The sequence below is a fragment of the Phyllopteryx taeniolatus genome, chromosome 8 (genome assembly GCF_024500385.1).
Source record: "Phyllopteryx taeniolatus isolate TA_2022b chromosome 8, UOR_Ptae_1.2, whole genome shotgun sequence".
In the NCBI taxonomy this organism is placed as follows: Eukaryota; Metazoa; Chordata; class Actinopteri; order Syngnathiformes; family Syngnathidae; genus Phyllopteryx; species Phyllopteryx taeniolatus.
Genome location: NC_084509.1, coordinates 18,167,953 through 18,190,146, shown reverse-complemented (window position 1 = coordinate 18,190,146; position 22,194 = coordinate 18,167,953). Strand labels below are relative to the sequence as shown.

The window sequence follows — 22,194 nt, the reverse complement described above, 5'->3', positions numbered from 1 at the left end:
ACAGAATCCACAACGAGAGAAAACAAATTTTTTAATCACCCTTTATCAACATTATCTGACTTGCATAGCAAAACACAACTTGCAACTCCACTCTTTAACTGTACTGCAGTAGAGAAAAACATTTGGTATAAAAACAATTGTTTTACAGGCAGCGCAAATTATGTCCTGTGTATAAGGCATATTTTATATGTAACACTTCAATAAAAATAGTTGTGAATATTCCACAATACATAACCCTTCAATAAAAATATACTGTAGTTGTGTATATTCCACAACTTAAATGTCAAGTTTTTTCAGTAGTTGGTTGAAACACACAGGTAGGACTCTGGGGCTTTAATGTCAAATGCAAAATGTCAAAAATACAATGTTATTCCTAAAATATGTCTTTACCATAGTGGAATTTTAAATTGAGGCCACTTCAGAGGAAGACCTAGTTGACAATTGCTTCGCGCGCGCGCGCACACACACACACACACACACATGCGCGCGCTCTCACTCACATCAGATTGTGACCTTTATAAAGTGCATACATTACATTCCTTACCAACAGTAGCTCATTCTTCTGTACCACAAATCGTTTTACTGAGCTTTGAAATCCTTTTGGTTTTCTCTCAAATATTTGGGAGGGTTAGCTGCACAGACACACCCGCTCGAAAAAGACGTTAATAGAAGGCCTGACGTTTGACGCACATGTGGTGCACGATGCTCCACGGTGAACTTCATTCACAGTTCAATCCACAATTTACCACTTGACCTTTGAACACAACACGGTAAGACAAACTCCAATTACCTGGGTGGGTGAGGATGTTGGGATGGAAGCCTGAGACAGCCAAAGAGCACTTTTGTCCTACCGAGCTCTCTGTTATGTTGACAGCATGTCTCCATTGATAAGTGGCACTTTGGCCTCAGAGTCCAGCACAGCATGTAGTTCTACTCCAGACTCCCGCTCCTCTTCCTCTCCATTCTCTTCATCCAATGCCTCCTCCACTCCTCTCCCTCGACGACCTTTCCTGAATCTGTGACCTGTTTCCTTCCAGGACAGGCATTTGAGGCTTCTGAGGTCCAGGTGGGCTATGGCGGCCTCCAGTATGTAGTAGAGAGACGAGAACAGTGCAAAGCAGCCGAGCAAGAGCAGGAACTGGGGACGATGTAAGTCAACAGACAGAAATATGAAGAGCACATCCGGCAGGCAGACCTGTGATTGCATTTTAAAGCTACTCCATGAAGCAACACTAAGCTCGATTAACTGTCATCATGCAACAACATTTTGTAGGCTTTGAGAAGTGAAAAGTAAAAACAATCAAATGGCCTACCAATCCATTACAACCCCTATTACTACTACAAAATAAAAATACAAATATATAGTCAAAGCTTGGTTGGTAGCGCAAGAAGATGGAGAAGCGGAATTGAGACGAAAAATGCAAAAGTAAAAGACAGCAAATGACGAACGTGTGGTACCATTTCATATTGAAATGCAAGGCGAGCACCCATGAGTAACACAGACATTGCGCTCTGCCAAAGACCCCCATATGAAAACCCGAGACACGGTAAAATTAACGTAGTGAAAATTAATAAGATTAATGTTTATCTACCTTACTAACATAACGTTAGGTGGAAATGTCACAGAGGTTGGGTCCAAGAAAGGACAGTGTAAACATCAGATTTTGAGGAAACTTACCCTAAGGCTGCAAGAGCTGAATGGACTGATAATCTCTGATGGAATATCAAGGCCTGGGGAGCAAGGCAAAGAGAAGTTGCTGTCCAGATATTTGCCACTCATGGCATCCTCCACCAACCTGTCATTTATAGGACAAGTTGTCAGTAAAACATAATCCATGCAAGTCAGAGAAGAGAAACACTCATAATAAATCAGAATCAGAATCATCTTTATTTGCCAAGTATGTCCAAAACACACAAGAAATTTGTCTCCGGTAGTTGGAGCCGCTCTAGTACAACAGACAGTCAATTTACAGAACACTTTGGAGACAGAGACATTGACAAAAAACAATTGTGCAAAAAGATGCAGAGTCCTCTAGCACTTAGAGCAGTTCGATTGACTAATATTGCAATAGACCGGTGCAATGACCATTGTGTAAGGGGCGCTGAGACTTCAAGGAGTGTATGCGGTTTAAAGTGACGAGTAGTGCGATAATCTGGGACAATGTCGGTTGTGCATTACAGATACTCTTCAATCAGTGTGCAAATGGAGCAGATGCTACTCTGGCATGAGTGGCCAGTATATGCAAATAGTGCAGCATGGCGAGACAACTACAGTGAGTGCACGAGTAATACATAATTGGCCCCACAGAAATGTGACAACGAACTCAAGTCAAAAAAATTGCCAGCTTGTTGTAATGGAATTATAGGTTAGCTGTTTAAGAAGTTGATCGCAAGAGGGAAGAAGCTACAAGAAACACAAACTCCCAATTCCAATGAAGTTGGGACATTGTGTAAAATGTAAATAAAAACAGAATACAATGATTTCCAAATTGTTTTCAATCTATATTCAACAAAATGTACTACAAAGACAAGCTATTTCATGTTGAAACTGATCAACTATTGTGGTTTTGTACAAAAATGCACTCATTTTTGCAACACGTTCCAAAAAAGGCTTAGCGGTCCATTTTCTTACACCTTCCAATAAAAATTATGTACTCACCTTGATGAGCACATACGTGATCACTTAAATTGTAAACATCTACATATGTATTTAAACACATACAGTACATGCCCCCCCCCCCCCCCCCCCCCCCCCCACACACACACACACACACCTTACAAGGCTCGAAATATATATTTTTCTTTGCTGAGTAGTTTTGTTAATAATTTCTTCATTTGAGGAGCCCGCCTCCCCTAGCCCTGATACAAATCATTTTCCCAGTAATGAATATTTAAATTATGTACTGTATTACCACAGAACACATTCACTCCCATTGAAGCAGTGTCTCTGAACCCACCTCACGCAGTCACCAGCTGCGAAGTAAACATTGAATGGCGGCAGCAGCCGCACTAGAGCTGTTGCCAAATAGAGTATGATAACTGAACCCCGGCTGAACACACTATATACAAGCCTATGCTGGAGAATAAATGGTAAATGATAAATGGACAAACAGTGCCATTTTAATTCGAGGCTGATCTGTGCCGTTGGTTGTCCTATTAATGTGACTTAAACAGCAGGAAGGTGAATATAAAATAAAACTGTGGTCATAGCCAGGTATTCCTCAATTGTTTATAATCCTGGACTGTATATACGTGCATCTCAACAAAATTGAATATCATAGAACATTTCATTGATTTCAGGAGTTTATTTCAAACATTTAAGTTCAATTTTTCAAATGATCCGTTTGCTTTATTGTTCCCTACACACTGACAGGCCACTCCCTTAAGTGCAAAGATAATGTTCAGCTTGATTAACATACGGTAATAAATGTTTTTAATCCCCTAGATTCCACCTGGGGTGAGGGGGTACGATTATTATTCAATCCACAACTTTATTTGGATTTGCAACAACAAAATTCAATGGGTAGACAATGCTGTGCTCTGCGCTCTCCACAAAGTTTTGTGGCAATGAATTATGTAGTTTCCAAAATCATGTTTATGAACTGAGCAACCCTCAATTATTGATCAAAACATAATTGCTTTACGTGACTAACTTCAGGAGGCGGTATTTCCATTTAAATAATCCAAACCGTTGTTTTTTTAAGTGCTCAATAAAGTTAAGTCAACAAAACTTCACTGCAACAGTTGCACTAAAATATATATATTGTATAATGCTCAACATAAATGTGTAAACCCCAACAGACTTGTTAGAAAACCTTGAGTTTCCTTTCACAGTCAATATTTTGTACATCGTATTTAGTTTTGCAATATTGCAAAGGTACATGCTAATGAATGTGTAGATTTGAGATGAATACATTTTAATTTGCAAGAAATTCAGAAAAGTTTAGTGCTGACTAAGAAATTGATAATATGTAGCTACCGCTATTTGAGGGTCACCTTCAAATGCTGTTTTTGATTGTTTTTTTTAAATCTATTCTTTTTAGTTGGTGTGATGGTGAATATTGCTGCTGTGACAATCTCTTTTCCCCTCACAGGATGAAAAAAAGCATCCATGCATCCAAGCTGAATTTTCCAAGGGGAAGTACTTATTATGTCAACCACTGTATATTGGAATTCTTCTTGGTCTCTTAGTTCTTTGCAAAGTAGAAACAAGCTTTGTACACTTTTTATTATGGGGATTAAGTTAAAAGATGTAAAATTAAATTCCAATTATTTTAGCTGATAAGAAATGCCTTTGTCTTACATTTGTCTGTCCTTGACTTCCTTGGAGGTCATAGAAGATCCATACAGAGTCAACTTCCACTGCTTTAACTCCCCCATGTTGGCACATTGTTGAGACAATGGTTCCTCTAGACGATCACAGAGATTGGTCATTGTGAAAGGAAGTAGCTCATTACACGGAGCAACAAAATTGTGTGCAATCCAAAGCGTGTGTGACTTGAGCAGCCACAGCTTACTATGGTCAGATATCTTGAGGTGGTACTGGCCGTGAGCACTCTCTCCCCAGCAACGCACAGTGGAAAAGGTCCAGTCCCGGTACCCTCCAGAGTCTCTGTGTGTGAAAGAAGCACAGGCAGACCACAACATTAATTTGGTATGGTTTGGATGCTCTACTCATGTACAGTATTCAAAATATGTGAGTGTTGTTGCAAAGGGGGGTGGGAGGGTCACCTGTCAATAGCCCGTCGAGCCCCAATGACTGATGGAATCCCGCTGGGACAGAACAACACAATCTCCAGGTTGCCACGACAAGGGTGGTTTATTGTCACGGTAACAGCCACATGCTCCAGTGTCTGCATCCCGGACAGTGCCAAGTCAGCAGCAGTGACTGAGGAGGGAATTGGACAGAAAGTGGGTGTCATTCCTTCTCAACATACTGTACAGCTAATATGTGCTATTGTACGTACCAAAATCAAGTCCCTGATTTGTTTACATTCTAAGTCAATGTTACTAATTACAGTGCCCATTAACAATGTGTCCCACAATACATTACGAGTTTGTGATTCACACAAAACAATATCCAACCACTGGAGCACATACAGTATGTAAAACTTTTTTTATGTATTATTATACATTTGGTATGCTTTGTAACCGTCGCTCTGAGGGAATTTGACACGCTTACTAGAGGAAATCAGTCAGGTAATACCATTAGGAAAACTACAATTGTAGAAATAGTATTTCCGAGATTCAAAGGCATTTTAGCAACCGATGGAAAAGGTTGCTATATTTATACTGTATGTTTGTTCTTCAATGACAAATGTGGCACATCTGGCTCACAGTTGAGAGGTTCAGGGTCAAATTTCATGTATGCCTACTCATAACTGTACACCCATCAAAATGAATACAGATCTAAGCGTGTAATGAAGGTTCATTCTCAAAAGATTCATTACAACAATTCCCATGAAGTGAGCATTTCATCTTTTGCAATTCACGCTGGATAACATGAAATGCTATGGGCATAAAGAAAAATACAAGTTGTTTTATATCTGGTGTATCATTAGTATACATCACTCTACAAACACAAGAAGAGCAGTCAACAACTTCACAGGCAACCAAACTCAAGATACTCAGAAACCCACAGTGCTACTTTACTGTATATGCCACAATCAGTTGATATTAAAATGAAAAGCATTGCAAACAATGTAATTCTTTTTAAATTTACATTTTAAACACTGCATTTGGATAGGCTGTTAATTAATTATTTGTGACAATCCGGATTGTGCCTCAAACGCTACCAAGCCGTCGCCCAAGAATGAGAGGAAGACTGTCTCTTAAAAGTTACTACTTCCTTCACGATGACGACTAACAAGCTAATCTGGTCTTTGACCATGTAAGGTTGCAAACACCCTGGGGCTTGCAAAGGACATGATTTGATGGAGAGTATAAACATAGGTATAGACTCCGAGTCAATGGGTAGAAATTTTCAAGAAGGCAAGCGGCTCGGGATATGTAAACAAATGCAGGGATGTGATTAATATGGCATAGATAGGAGACAAATTAACATTGTAGACATACACAGTTATATTTTCCACTGATTCAATTTGAGAAGGTTTAGAGAACAAATAATAATTCAAGTGTCGAGGTAAATGTGTAATATATGAGACCTAATGCTGAACACGCAGCGCCCTCTGGCAGTGGGCCTGACCACTAAGAGCCCATAAATGTGTGACAGTACAGACAGTTGAGGGGGGGGGGGAGGAAAAGATATGAGATAGGAAATGGTTCTGGTACAATTAGATCACACCAAGATCAATATGGGAAAAATTAAGCAATAACATGAAGGGATCTGAGTAGACAATCCACAAGCATACAAAGAACAAATAAATAAACATACTTTCTGACCTACAAATGCACAAAAGTAAGAGATAAGAGAACAAAGACACAAAGGCAATATGGACATGTGGCTCAGTAAGTAAATGTGGACGCCTCAACACACAAAGAGCAGAACATTGCCTTATATGGAGGCCAAGTCAGACTGACGAGAATAAAGGAGGGACAGGAGGGAGGTGGCTACATGGTGCAGTGTAGTAGTTAAACACCAAATGCAGAGCTGAGAAAGAACAGAGCAGCCACACATTACTGTACCTGTCCAGGTGTGAACCAGCTCCCTGGGATATAATGGAATGGACACTTTCTTCTCTATTACTGAGCTTTGATAGGACACAAGAAATGGCACTGGCTCCCACACCTGTAAACCACAGCAGAACAATAATATGCATTTCCTTGGTATGAACAATTATTTAAAAAATACACAGTGGTTGCTGTCCGACCTATGTACCTTGGCTGCATTAACGAGTTTCCATGCATTGAGGAGTCCGAAACCATGCTGATGGCTGTGATGGAAACCTGCTCCGTTCTCCCTCCAGTCTGAACTGTTGTCACACTGTTATAACAGTCAAGGTTACCATTTTATTCTCATGCAGAAATATACAATTACAAAGAGGCATGTGCAGACATAGCTACAAGGTGGTGCTTTAGAACCTGCTCTTTGGCAAAGGACTAAGAAGTGGAGTTTGGGTCTGCAGCCTTTCTCCCCCCCCCCCCTTCATTCATCACTATTAAAAACACTAAGTCATCACTTTTACCCAGTGTTTTGATATTTTGAGGGCAATTTATTTTAGTCCCTGGGAGGAGAATTGTACATATGCTCACAATCTTAATTTATTTGACCTTAATCAGAGGCACTGTAAATGGTGACAGGTGTGTGCTGACCTCTATTTTTAACAAGTTTAAATGTGATTGCTAATTTCACAAAACAACCACATTCCCATTTATACAAGGGTGCGTGCACGCCTGCAACCACGTTATCTCAGTTGTTTATTTTTACTTACCCCACCCCCACCCCAATTGAGCCGTACAGGTTAACTAATAGTGGAAAACTGTTTGTCTATCACAAAAAAACTGACATTTGTTAATGGTTAGCTCCTTATTTAATAGATGTATTATTTACTGTGTTGATTGTGAAAAAGTTAAATATATACTACTGTTTTTTTTCTTAAATACATGAATCTTTTTGGCGATTGGGTGCCGTTTTTTTTTACTTGAAGACCTGTCTGTGCACATGCGTGTTTATAAATACTCTCCACTGATATACAGTATTGCTTAGAGTGGCACAAGGCATCAGAGGGTTTACCTTGGTGGCAGTGAAGGTGATTATGTGCTGGACGTCCCTCCAGCTGAGGCAGGGTCGGACCTGCAGCATGAGGGCCACCATCCCGGCTGCCAGGGGGGCGGCAGCAGATGTGCCAGTGTGGCCCTCTGTACAGCCTCTTCCCTGCTGCATGGACCAGTCCGATGTTACCTACAGACACAGATGGGTTGATGCTATACATACCATGAAGATCCTTGTATGGTATAAACGGTGAAGCAGTGGTAACAGCTCTGCGACCAAACAGAAACTCAGAGAAGCAGCCTTTCAATCTATATCCATCACAGACCACCCAAATCACCCACTGTCAGTTCTCAGCAGTGACTTAACGACTTAACAACTCAACAGCTTTTGTCACAGATCTGTGCATCTTTAATGGGATTGCATTACAGTATAAAGACTCAGTAGTTATTGCTTGAACAAAACGCCTTATCTCCAGAGAGTTTAAAGATGTACTGTTAACTGAAGTACTCAACAAGGACTCCTAAAAGTTTGAAGATCGATTGACAACTGTGGTAAGCGGAGCACATTTTACTTTTGACATTATCGACTAAGATTCAGAAGTTATTGGGTTCTTTCCTGGACAAACAACCATCCCTAAAGGTCTGTAGATGATCATACTGATTGAACAACATTCAGGAGGTCTAGCTTTAAAGAAGAAAGCATGCCAAGAACAGAAATTTGTCCAAATAAAAATAAAGAGCCATAAAGTACACTTACTGTATCAGGGGGTCAGTGAGAGAAACTAACTTTATGATCAAGAGTGTATCCATAAAAATATACACTAAAGTAATGGGACACAGCTCCTAATAAATAGGGGATCAGAGTGCAACTCTTGCCAACTTTTACGCCAACTCCATTAAACACCTCCAGGATGAATGAACTACAACAGCAATTGTGCGGTCCTGTCACTGAACATCAGTGACCCCAAAAATGAAAAATGGAAACTGTAACGGCAGAAAACAGGAGGTCAAATCAACTTTTTCTTCCACTGTCAGTTCTCAGATTGCAATGCTTTTGTCTATGTAGTGTATAGTATGAGAGTTAAACTAACTTCTGATATATTACCCCAACAGTCAATTTATTGTAAAAAGCTGAAACCATTTTTATCATGGTGGTGTGCAGTTAACAACAGGCTATTTGATAGAGTGAGGAATTCTCAGCACTCTTGGTGTTTACATGAAGAGTAAACACTCTTCCCTAACAGCTGTTCAAGCTGTTGAAGGTTTCAGGCTGCTAATTCCGGTACTATCTGTTTGTTGTTGTTCAACAAGGGAACCTTCTAAGTAGTTACACAAAAGCACAACTGTATCATTGCATTCTACGCAAACAAAGAAGGTGTTAGTTAATTTAACTTAATCAGGATGGAACCTGTCAATGATCAAAAAATTATACGCTCAAAAAGACCTAAATCCAAAATGGACAACAAGGTTTAAAAGTGCACAGACATCACTTTTACCAGACACACCTTTGTAAGCCTCCTTCCTGTAATGTAGCCAGTTATTATAGGATCCTAACATATATAATTCTTTGTATATATGAATACAGCCTTTTTTATTTCAATCACAGTTATATATTTGGGAAGACATCCATTCCTGTGTCAATTCCGATTGGGTCCAACAGTTAAATTAGAAAATGCCAGTGTGAGGTAAAAACTTAGATTATGAGTGCACTTGTGGCTCAGTCTCCTCTAGGGAAAGGCAATTTGACAAATATCTTTTCCCTCAAGCAAAGACATTCCTCATCCAAACTGTTTCCATAGTGACAAGTGACAAACAGCACCAAATAAAATAGCTACTTTCTACACGCCTAATCAGCATCTGAAGTCTTTACAATAAATGCTAAACTGACTGTATTGGTAATGTGGTGACTGCTAAAAATACAGCGAACAAGCTTAACACCCCAAACTTTTTCTCAATCTATTGTTTCAGATTTTAAGTCGATTGAAATAGCTATTAGTTGTCAGCTGTGTTTTCACACCACAATGTTTATCAATCGTATCATGGGTTCATGAAATTATCAAACTCAACTGTTACTTGGTGCATGCTTTTTTGTTATCGAGTAAGACTTACAATGCTCCTCAGCTTGTTCCCCCCGCTGCTAAAAGTAACAGCCAACATGGATGCACACTCTTCAGCGTAAAAGGGCATCCTACCATTCTCGTCAACAGCTCCTGCATCAGAGACAGTTTAATATAACCATTAGTAACAGACACACCTGGGACAATGTAAATAATACACTTCAAAGATGTACACTGAAAAATCTACTTTACCAATGGTGATGGTATAGATGGAGTTGGCATAACCGTCATAGTTGCAATTATCATTGAATTGACCTCCATTCCCACTGGCAACCACAAAGATGCTTCCAAAACCACGTCTTCCTGCAATGACCCCATGCTGAAGTGCAGCCTGTGAAGAAAACTGGATTTAATTCAACTATACTGACTGTTCCTTTATACAGCCAAGATAAAACGGAAGCTGTGAAAACACACAAAAGCTGGCAGAGTAAATGTTGAGATGTATTGCCCTCTGCGGGAGAAAAATAACAGTGCACTGTATCAAAATGACCAGCCATCCCCTCACATTTATCTACTTATCTTCCATTACAGTTAAACCTCAAAATGCTGATCACAACCAGTTTTGGGAAGCTGGTCCGCCTCTCACTTTGAATTTGATTTGATTTTGAATAGCAGAGTGACAAGATTTCCAAAAATTATGTCTGTCAAAAAAAAAAGCCTTTTTAGGCAACATTTTTATGTATAAAAAATCTGGTTTAAAAACTCCTTCAAATTAGAGTAAACCAGTATAACTAGATTAACGATTAACATAACAACCTGCTCCGCTTAACTGACTGGGAGCATTTCTTGACGACCCGGTGCTAATACAGAGGAAAAGCGGACGTGGCTGAGGACTGCTTGCGGACGCAAAGGGGGAAGGGTGCGCGTGACAGAGGACGCTAAAGGCACGCCACCAGTAGGTATATAGCGCCGGTATGCGCATTGTGCAAAACAACATCGGTTTGGCTAAGGACCCCCGAAAATGGCACCTACGAAGAGACACGCTTACGAAGCACAGTTATTAGTTACGCGGAGGAACATGGGAATCGAGCAGCCGCGAGAGAATTCTAGGTTAACGAATCCATGGTTCGCAAGTGGAGGAAGCAGGAAAACGAGCTTCGTCAAGTCAAGAAGACGAAGCGGAGTTTCTGCGGAAACAAGGCGAGGTGGCCAGAGTTGGAAGACCAACTCGAGCAATGGATTAATGATCAAAGAACAGCCGGGAGAAGCGTCTCTACAGTCACCATTCGACTGAGGGCAATAACGCTTGCAGAAGAAATGAAAATCAAACATTTTCAAGGAGGTCCATCTTGGTGCTTTCGTTTTATGAAACGGCGCCATCCATCCATCCGGGCAAGGACTACCGTGGCGCAGCAACCTCCGGCGGATTACAAGGAAAACCTGGCCATCTTCCGCTCCTACTGCAGTAAAAAGATTGCCGACAAACACATCCAGCCCAACCACATCACCAACATAGACGAAGTGCCGCTCACTTTCGACATCCCGGTGAACCACACTGTAGAGAAGAAGGGGGCCACCACGGTAGCGATACGCACAACGGGGCACGAGAAGTCTCCTTTCACTGTTGTGCTTGGTTGCCATGGTAATGGACAGAAACTGCCACCTATGGTGATTTTTAAGAGGAAGACGCTGCCTAAGAAAAGTCGTACAGGGACCGAACAACCCGTATCAGGGGGTTCGGAACCCCATACTCCCGAAGCATCCCCCACAGGACTCCCCAAGGAACACGGTCGAACACCTTCTCAAAGTCCACAAAACACATGTAGACTGGTTGGGCGAACTCCCATGCACCCTCGAGGACCCTGCCGAGGGTGTAGAGCTGGTCCACTGTGCCACAGCCAGGACGGAAACCACACGCGTCTGCAGTGATGCGGACTTTGTATCGGTCCATTGCTTGTATCGATCCATTGTGGTAAAGAAGGAGCAAAGGCGAAAGGCGGAGCTCTCAATTTACTGGTCGATCTACGTTCCTACCGTCACCTATAGTCACGAGCTGTGGGTCGTGACCGAAAGAACAAGATCCCGGATACAAGCGGCCGAAATGAGTTTCCTCCGCAGGGTGTCTGGGCTCTCCCTTAGAGATAGAGTGAGAAGCTCGGTCATCCGGGATGATCTCAGAGTAGAGCCACTGCGGGAGGAGCCAGATGAGGTGGCTGGGGCATCCGATTCGGATGCCTCCCGGACGCCTCCCTGGTGAGGTGTTCCGGGCACGTCCCATCGGGAGGAGACCCCGGGGACGACCCAGGACACGCTGGAGAGACTACGTCTCTCGGCTGGCCTGTGAACGCCTTGGGATCCCCCCGGAAGAGCTGGATGAAGAGGCTGGGGAGAGGAAAGTCTGGGCGTCCCTGCTAAAGCTACTGCCCCCGCGACTCGACCTCAGATAAGCGGTAGAAAATGGATGGATAAATTAACAAAAAGAACAAAACAAGGTATAAAATTATGAATAAGAAAGGTGTAATGCCTGGTGTCAGGGCAACTATGTACATCAGTGAAACATAAATAGTTCATCACAAAACATAAGTCAAATCTTGGGTGACATTATATAAGATGCAGTACATATACAGTAGCAGGAACAGAACAACTAATAATCCTAATATTTGAACATTCTTACCTTGCCCAAGGGATGAGGCCCATCCACAGTGTGTCCATCATCATCAGGACCCCAACTAGGAAGACACAATTTACATCACATCCACAGTGTGTGATGGATTCATTAGTTTTAAAATTACATTTAAGACAAGAGAGACAAATTTGACAAAAGGGTCAAAGTGACACACGTGTGCTACCTGCAGCTGTAGATGTCGTTGACTTGATAATGTTTGTTGAAGGCTATGGCCTCCAGGCTATCAGTCAGTGGGCCGTCCAGGACCCTTATACCTGGGGTTGCAAAAGATTGATGTTTCAACCTACATACCTCACTCAACACATTCAAATGGAGCATTTACCACAAATTACATTTCTACTGTTTACCTGCCACCTTACTGCCATACGCCACCCCCACAGCACAAAAGCTGTTGTTTGGAACAGCAGCGATCTCGCCGGCACATCGAGTCCCATGGTGGTTGTCACTGTGCACGTCTGGGTGGGGCATAGGGTCGGGGTCATTGGAGTTCAGATCATAGCTGCCCTCTGGACTCTATAACATAAAATCAATTTGGGTAAATGGATGCGATTCATTTGAATATTCTTATGTAACAACTGAGAAAAGTACTTCTGGACACTGTGCAATAAATGTTACACATATATGTACACTGTAGAATCAATTTCATGCATATTAACATGCGTACTATACATTGTTTATATTACAATGTACTTGCTTGTGGGGAACGGGAGTGACAGCATGTACGCTGTGATCGCAAAATCTATGATCAACTGGTGGAGGAAGGCTCCGGACCTCTTCTTTAACCGCTTCATACAACAAACCATGTATGTATGCATGTATGTTGAATGTCTTTTAAGTTTATGATTTTTTGTTTTGTTTCTCTTTTTCTTGTTGTGACAGTGGTCTATTCAAAAGAAAATTCAGCCCTCTGTGTGTTGACAATAAATTGATACCATACCATATTTACACCTCTCAATTTGTATTCATTGTTCAAATCTGACTTTCAATATGCAATATTATGCTTACATATGTACAAACTGGATGCACTGTATTATATTTCATCATTGTATCATTATGTAATCACTTAATATTATGCTTCCCATTTTGCCAAAATATAACTGTAGCATAACCTACATGCTGCGTGTTCATGTGTGACTATTGCTCCTATGACAGGTAGCTAATATGCAGTATTTATATCGTTCTATCTATATTCTAATTGGCCAGCATCTTAATGACAATCACAACTAGAATGGCACTCTGTCCAAGGAAAATAAACTCTGACCTATTATTGCAAAGATGCCTCAAGAAAAAAAAAAAGCATTTTGCTGAGGAAAAATGCAGCAACAAAATCATCTCAAAAGCTGCAAAATGCAATTTTTTTTAATGTGATGCATAGAATAAGTCATTCAAAGATGGGAATTTGATGTCCACCTTGATAGTAAAAAGTAACTTTCATTTAGCAATCGGACTGAAATGAAATTGCAGTGACTGTTGTTAAAGGAATGAATTAACAGTTACTCACATAATTGGGTTTTAGGTCTTGATGGGTGTGTTGTACCCCGTCATCTACCACCACCACAGTAACTCCCACGCCAGTAATGTTGCGCTCCCATATCCCGGTCACATTGATGTCCATGCCCTTGTTTACATCATTGTGCTTCAATGCAAGCATATCATGTAAAAGGTGAGACAGAGATTCATTTCATCAAGGAGTAGGTTTTGTTTGAAGACAAGCTGAGCTAATAATGTACATATACTAAGGGTTTTTATCTGTGCCTTTTCAAACAAGTTGTACTTTGCACTATAAGCATTTAAAATTTCACTTTGTATAGCAAGCACATTGCTAATTTATTTATACAGAACACAGTATCACACAGTAAGATGCACAGAACACAGTATCACACAGTAAGATGCATATATACTATATTATACAGCCTCACCAGGTGCCACTGTTTAGGGTATCGTGGGTCATTGAAAGCCATAGATCTTTTCGAACGACTGAGCACTCGCTCCTGGGAGTACCAAAGGACATTAGGGTGGCTTGCTAGCACATTCCCAGGGTGGAGACTATTCCTCCAAACATTATCACCAGCTTGAGCAGAGCACAGTAAGTAGTGGCCTTCTAACTGTCCAATCTGGCCCTGGTTGCGCAGCCCAGCCTGTCTTGCTACCTAGAATGGTGAAAGTACAGATCAGAAGTACAAATGCAACTCACCCCAAATTAAAACCACTGCAGCTGCTCACTGGTGATGTGAGACAATATCACACATCAAACAATAAAGTAAAAAAATTAAGTCTGAAAAGTTAGAGAACTGTGATTTCTAGTTAATAATGACTCTGGTGTAACACTCCAAGTACAGCGTCCTGTTAAATCTACTCCTGACCAATAATTTAGGAATGAGCAAGCAGATGATGTCGACGTTTCTTTGCCTTGCACCATGAACCATTTTCTTGCTGTGGTAATGGATGTGGTGGTCTTATTTTGAATATGTTTTGATTTTGGCCTAAAACATGCTGCAGGAAAATAATGGTGTAGTGCTGGCAAAAAGAAAGCCGGAAAGATGTAGGTGCTGCATGCTATAGAATGCTTACAATACTTTTCTAAATTACTATTTATTATTTAATAAAGAACATAAATGAATCTCTGTATTTTCCATCTCGTCAAGCATTTGTTCTTAATAATGTGGCACAATGTTCGAATATACTGTATTATTATATCACCCACTGAAAGATGCTCAATAAATATGACTTTGTAGCTGTTCAAAACACCACACATACAGTGGTGAGAAAGTGTTTGCCCCCTTCCCGATTTTTTTTGCATGTTTGTCACACTTGAATGTTTCCCATCATCAAACAAATTTACATTAGTCAAAGACAACAAGTAAACACAAAATGCATTTTTTTTTTTTTAATTAAGGTTTTTATTATGAAGAGAGAAAAAAATCCTAATCTACATGGCCCTGTGTGAAAAAGTGACTGCTGTAGAAAGAAAGAAATTCGTCGAAGGTGACCGTCTGCGTTCACTGCGGTTTAGTCCGATTGACGTTTTAGAGTCAGAATCAAACAAATTTTCTCAAAAAGGGCACCACGTCTCTGTTTATAGGTGTAACATGTAGGAAAAGCAACGAGAAACCAGTTATCAGTCTCATAATACGAAGGTTACTACATTTTATGAATATGAGTCCTAGAGTACACAGGCTTCATTATTAAACTCAAAACACAGCTAAGTCATATTTTATAGAATATTTAATTAAATATAGGAGGGTCCCATATTTAAACACAGACTTCTAACTACAGAAAGAAAATAATGGTGAAATAAAGAAAAATAGGCATATGAAAAGGGAAATAGAACATCGTGTGTTGCGAGGCTAAAGTAAATGTGAGCATTTAATGCGTTGAGTCAAAGCGAGAGCAAAGTTGGGATTTTGTGTGAAGCTACTAATTTCCCCAAAATTAATAGGCACTAATATTGTACATCCTAGCAACGCATGTTGTGGTAGTCATGACCGTAGCTTCGTTGGTCTGTGGGGATGATCTTTTCTTCCTTGCATCTCAGGAGGAAAACGAAGCAGGTTTAGTGGAAGAAAAAGGATGCAGAAAAATAAAACAAAAGAGGCAGAGGAAGAAAATTTGTAGTCCCCTCGGGGTGCGCTCATAACTTTCCTGCCGATTGAACTGGTGGCGGGCCCAGCTCCTGCTCTCAGCTGCGTGCGTGACCAGTATGGGATGCCAGTAGTTGCTTGCTGAGGCTCCCTCGGCCGATTGTGCTAGGAAAAACAATTGAAGCCGCATGGCCAACTTCTTCGATCGAAAACGCCGCCGGCTTAGTTGAGGCGGGCGCACGTGGTGGCCGGAGGACAAAAGAAAAGGTGAGGGGGTTGGCCGAAGCCCCCCCCCCCAGAGAAATTAGCCAGCAGGACCAGCAGAGAAGCAGGATACAAGGGGGTAAGACACTAGAGAGAGCGAAGAAGCGGGAGTCAAAGGTTAAATACTCAGGAGGCGTGTCCAAGAAGACTGAGGAAACCGGAGAAAGACCACACCCATCAGCTTGAATCTCGTCTACAATTTTGACCCATACTACGGGTTTAAAAATCATTAAAACACTCCCAACTCTGTACGCTTACTAATAGATCAAGCATATAGAATAATTGTTTAATTTTAGTCTTGGGAAATCAACTGCTTATGGTTCAATGCAAAACTTCATGCAGTTGGGCTTCAAATCAAGACAAACAGTTCTCAAAATCTCACAGCTGCACCTGTAAAGTTGGCACACTGACACAGACATCAAGGCATACATTTGGAATATTTCTGGAGCATCTGTGAAATATCAAAACAGACATTTTATCTTCAGTTATAGAAAGCCCTGAATGGAAGCCCACATTGCAGTCAGTAATTCTCAAACACCAGTGGGGGGGGAACGCCCATGTTACAACAATTGTTACTATTGGGCGTGCGGCAGTGCGTTGCGTGCATGTCTGAATATTAAGCAAATAGTTCATTGCTGTATTTGCGTTCCGTTGTCGATCTGTCCCAGCTTGGTCTTATTGGAGAGAGGATCCCCCAACCTTTTGGTCGCCATCTTCAAAAGAAGGAAAGGATTCTTTTGAAGACGGGAATCAAGATTTGACAGGAAGCTGCTTATCAAGTTGCGGGGGAGTCACTGTAGCACCACAGGTTACAGGAGCATGTCCGCTACGTGCCCCTGTTAAAACGTAACTGTGGTTTATCATAGTAGAGTTAAATTTATCTCGCCACACCCAGGCCTGATACTGCCACACCTGTTCTTAAGAAATCACTTAAATAGGAGCTGCCCGACAAAGTAGACCAAAAGATCCTCAAAACCTAGACATCATGCCATGATGTAAAGAAATTCAGGAACAAATGAGAAAAAAAGTAATTGAGATAAATCAGTGTGGAAAATGTTGTAAAGCCATTTCTAAAGATTTGGGATTCCAGCAAACCACAGTGAGAGCCATCATCCTCAAATGGCAAAAACATAGAACAGTGGTGAACCTTCCCAGGAGTAGCCAGCATACAAAAATTACCCTAAGAGTGCAACAACAACCCATCCAAGAGGTCACAAAAGATTCCACAACAATATCCAAAGAACTGCAGGCCTCAGTTGCCTCAGTTAAGGTCAGCGTTCATGACCATGGGAAAGAGATCGGGCAAAAACGGCCTGCACTTCAGATTTCTAAGACAAGATTTGCCAGAAGACATCTTGATGCGGCGGCACGGTAGCCGACTGGTTAGAGCGTCAGCCTCACAGTTCTGAGGACCAGGGTTCAATCCCTGGCCCCACCTGTGTGGAGCTTGCATGTTATCCCCGTGCCTGTGTGAGTTTTCTCCGGGCACTCCGGTTTCCTCCCACATCCCAAAAACATGCATGAATTGGAGACTCTAAAATTGCCCGTAGGTGTGAATGTGAGTGCGAATGGTTGTGTTTGTATGTGCACTGCGATTGGCTGGCAACCAGTTCAGGGTGTACCCCGCCTCCTGCCCGATGATAGCTGGGATAGGCTCCAGCACGCCCGTGACCCTAGTGAGGAGAAGCGGTTCAGAAAATGGATGGATGGATGGATGGACATCTTGATGCTCCCCAATACTTTTGGGAAAATACTCTGATCTGACGAGACAAAAGTTGAACTTTTTGGAAAGTGTGTCCCCCATTACATCACGCGTAAAAGTAACACCGCATTTCTGAAAAAGAACATCATAACAGTAAAATATGGTTGTGGCAGTTTGATGGGCTGGGGCTGTTTTGCTGTTTCAGGACCTGGAAGACTGTGATAAAGGGAACCAGAAATTCTGCTGGCTACCAAAAAATCCTAAAGGAGATTGTCTAGCCATCTGTTCGTGACCTCAGGCTGAAACAAACTGCAGCAGGAAAATGATCCATAAAACACCAGCAAGTCCACCTCTGAATGGCTGAAGAAAAATAAAATGAAGACTTTGTAGCGGCCTAGTCACAGTCCTGACCTGAATCCTATTGAGATGCTGTGGCACGACCTTAAAAGGGCAGTTCATGCTCCAAAAGCAGTGTGGCAGAATTAGAACAATTCTGTGAAGTTGAGTGGGGCAAAATTCCTCCAAAGGGCTGTAAGAGACTCGTTGAAAGTTATTGCAAATGCTTGTTGATGCTGCTCAGGGTGGCCCAACCAGTTATTAAGTTTAGGGGGCCATAACCTTTTAACACAGGGCCATGTAGTTTTGGATTTTTTCTCCCTTAATAAAAAACATTCAAAAACTGCATTTTGTGTTTACTTATGTTGTCTTTAATATTTGAACTTATAATTTGTTTGATGATGGGAAACATTTAAGTGTGACAAACGTGCAAAAAATAAGAAATCATTAATGGGCAAACGCTTTTTCACACCACTGTGTAAGTATTCCCTAATTAGCTGCAGATGTAATATAGCAACGAAGACAACAGTTAGTTGGCATTGCACTGTCATTATATTGAAACAGTACCTGGTTTGCAATTATATCTAGTTCCTCAAAATGCTGATCCTCATGATGTGTGTCAGCATGGAGCCGGACAGCCCATGACTGATCTGGATCGCAGGACGGTGATGAAGGTGACTGGGGATAAGGAAATGACGGAGCGACAGATGGCAGATGAGTCACAAGTAAAAGACCAAAAGAGAAGAGAAAGAGGAGGAACAGTAATGTGGTAAAATGGAGAGATGCCATCACAACAGAGGATGACCACAAGGGCCAAACGGACAAGCCCTCCTCATCTGAATCACAAGCTAGATGTGAGGAAAAAAGAGAAAAGACAAAAGTCCCGGTCAGTGGCAATCTCTAAATAAGGGCTGGATTAGCATACAAACTATCATAATGCATTCAGAGGTTGACGAAACAAATTCAACCCCACTTAAGAGGGGTTATACTAATACGGATGAAAAACATGTTAATGTCACATTTTATCCTCTCTGCATCATGCTGTATAGTCCGTCCAGTGTCTGTACTAGAGACCCTTTCCAATAAATTAGAATATCATGGAAAAGTTTATTTATTTCAATAATTCCATTCAAAAAGTGAAACTTTCATAGATTATAGATTCAGGGCCCACAATTTAAACAATTTTAAGTATTTGTTTATTTTTACATAATTTGAGTTTCCAGCTCACAAAACCCACAAAATACGGAATAATAAATTAAAAAAAAAAAATAAAAAAAAAGAATAATGTGAAGAAATAATTTCTGTTTTTGTAGAAAATAAAAGCAAGAAATTAGGGTTACATTAAATCAAAATACAGGTACATTCAAAAGGATATGTTAATCTTCACTACTTGGTTGGGAATCCGTTTGCTTTAATCACTGCCTCGATGTGCCTTGGCATTGGGGCAATCAGCCTGTGGCATTGCCTGGGAGTTATGGAAACCCAAATTTCCTTGATGCATGCTGTGAGTTTGTTTTTGGGTCTGGTGCCTCATTTTCCTCTTGATAACACCCCTTAGATTCTCAATGGGGTTTAGATCCGGCAAGTCGGCTGGCCAGTCAAGCACTGTGATGGCATGGGCATCAAAGCAGGTTTTGGTGCTTCTGGCAGTATGGGCAGGGGCCAGGTCCTGCATCTCCATACAGATCCTCAGCAGAAGGAATAATGAAGTACTCTAAAACACTATGATAGACTGTTGTGGTGACCTTGGATTTAAGAAAGCAGAGTTTACCAACAACTGCACTGGACATTGCACCCCAAAACCAAGACTGAGGATATTTCACACTAGACCTCAAGCAGCTGGGGTTCTGTTCTTCACCAGTCTTCCACCCAACCCTTGGACCTTGATTCCCGAATGAAAGGCACACTGTACTTTCATCGGAAAAGAGGACCTTGGACCACTGGCCAACAGTCCAGTCCTTCTTCTCCTTGGTCCAGTTGAGACGCTTCCTACGTCGGCTCAGGCTCAGAAGTGGCTTGACCCGAGGAACCCGACAGTTGTAGCCCATCTCCCGGATGAGTTGGAATGTGGTGGTTTTTGAAGCTGTGATTCCCGCCTCATTCCACTCTTTTTGGATCTCTGCTAGATTCATGAATCTTCTCTGTTTGATAATCCGCTGAAGCCCATGGTCATCTCTTTTGCTGGTGCATCTTCTCCTGCCACATTTTGTTCTTCCACTCGACTTTCCTTTGATATGCTTGGTCACAGCACTCTGTGAACAGCCAGCCTCCTTAGCAATGAATTTTTGTGGCTTTCCCCATCGTATGGAGGCTATCAGTGATTGTCTTCTGGCCAATTATCAAGCCTGCAGTCTTCCCTATATTGAACCCAACTGAGACAATTGAACCAAACTGAAGCAATTTAATGACACCTGCAGAAACCTGTGCAAGTGCTTTGAGTTTAGTAAATGATTAGTGTGTGACAGTTTAAAACATTTATGGCCAGCCAAATTTGGGTTGATTTCTTCACAGTTTTCTAATTTTTTTAATTCCTGATTTTGTGGGTTTTATGAGCTGGAAGCCCAAATTATTTTAAAATAATCAAATAAATACTTGAAATTGTTTGAATTGTGGGCCCGGAATCTATAATCTATGAAATTTTAACGTTTTGAATAGAAATAAATACACTTTTCAATGATATTCACATTTTTTGGAAAGAGTGACATTCACCAGAACTCGAGTCGTTCAACAGTAACAGTATATGACTCAATATATATTGGTTAATCTAACAAGCACACGCTCCAAAAACACGTGGTACTTTAAAATATTATTTCTCATATACAATTAGAGACACAGGATATGTTCTAAAACGTGTTTTGACACCGTTATATTTTGGAGTTTTGAAGCTACAAGCGAGTATATCTAGCTCCCAATTTAGCCGTTGCTATATTTTGTTTTTGCTCGGAAGACAAGTAAGACAACAAGCAAGCTAGAGAGCTAACTGCGATAAGGAAGCTGGTGTTTGGTAAATACCGATACAAGTGCGGAGGTTTATCAGTATGCTGTAGAAAAACAGTGAAATCGTCAAGCGTATGTTGTCGAGTGTAAAAGCGGCGTCCATTTCCTTGTCTTTCAACCCATAAACGAGTAGTCACTGTAAATTACAATTTAAAAGCTATATCGTCAAATACCTTAAAATCCAACTCCTTCCTCTCATGTGTTTCTGGTGAAATGTATGAGTACTGTACCCTGATGATGTGCTCAAATGATCAGTGGTGTTAGTCAATTCCGCAATCTGTGAACACACTGAACAGGTCGCTACTTGTACGTCTGACGACACTACATACGGATGTGCGTCGCAAGTAATACGTCATACGCGTCCCCTGATTGGCCAAAACATAAATACGTCACGGCGAACGTGACGTACCAACGGCTACGTTGGGGAGGTTGACGTTACCGTCAAAGGCAATGCATAGACATTGAAAATATGCCGTAACTTGCTAAATTCTCAACGAAGCTTTCTTTCTTTTCAGGACATTCCAAATTGTTTTATTGGCTATGCCCAATGTTTGTGCAATAGTTTGAATCGATTTTCCCTCTTCTCTCAGCTTCAAAATGATTTGCTTTTCTCCCACAGACAGCTTTCTGGTCTAAATGTTTGCTTAACAGCAAATGTAGTTTTCACAGGTGAAATCCAAAGCCAAAAACAAGCACTATCTAATGTTTAAGCAATCAATCTAAAGGGCAACAGCTGAGCAACTAGCAACAACCATCAGTCACAAGCTCCATTACTTTTTGCTCACTTGAAAAGTGGGTGGCTTCAAACAAAAGCTGTTGAGTTGTTTTAACACATCTAGATGTGAATACCAGGAAATAAAAGCTGGAATTCTTTACTTTTGTCTAATATTCATCTTTTGA

The 22,194-nt window shown here is 41.2% G+C and overlaps 1 protein-coding gene across 3 annotated transcripts; it reads right to left on the bottom strand.

Annotated features, from left to right (window-relative positions):
* Nucleotides 1-14: 14 nt before the first annotated feature.
* Nucleotides 15-21,629, bottom strand: pcsk7 (proprotein convertase subtilisin/kexin type 7). Of its 3 annotated transcripts, none has more exons than XM_061781537.1 (17): nt 21,525-21,629; nt 18,865-19,145; nt 14,334-14,564; nt 13,916-14,050; nt 12,762-12,927; nt 12,578-12,668; nt 12,403-12,457; nt 9,981-10,119; nt 9,781-9,881; nt 7,694-7,861; nt 6,839-6,943; nt 6,646-6,748; nt 4,732-4,888; nt 4,518-4,612; nt 4,304-4,409; nt 1,679-1,796; nt 15-1,138 (listed from the first exon to the last, which is right to left on the bottom strand). In XM_061781537.1, the coding sequence occupies exons 2-17, from the start codon at nt 19,084-19,086 to the stop codon at nt 863-865; spliced, it is 2,268 nt and encodes a 755-aa protein (XP_061637521.1). In that variant the 5' UTR covers nt 19,087-19,145; nt 21,525-21,629; the 3' UTR covers nt 15-862. The 3 variants fall into 3 exon arrangements, with proteins under 3 accessions (XP_061637521.1, XP_061637520.1, XP_061637522.1); XM_061781536.1 differs by having other exon boundaries at nt 21,468-21,627; XM_061781538.1 differs by lacking the exon at nt 14,334-14,564 and having other exon boundaries at nt 21,468-21,627.
* Between the last annotated feature and the right edge of the window lie 565 nt (nt 21,630-22,194).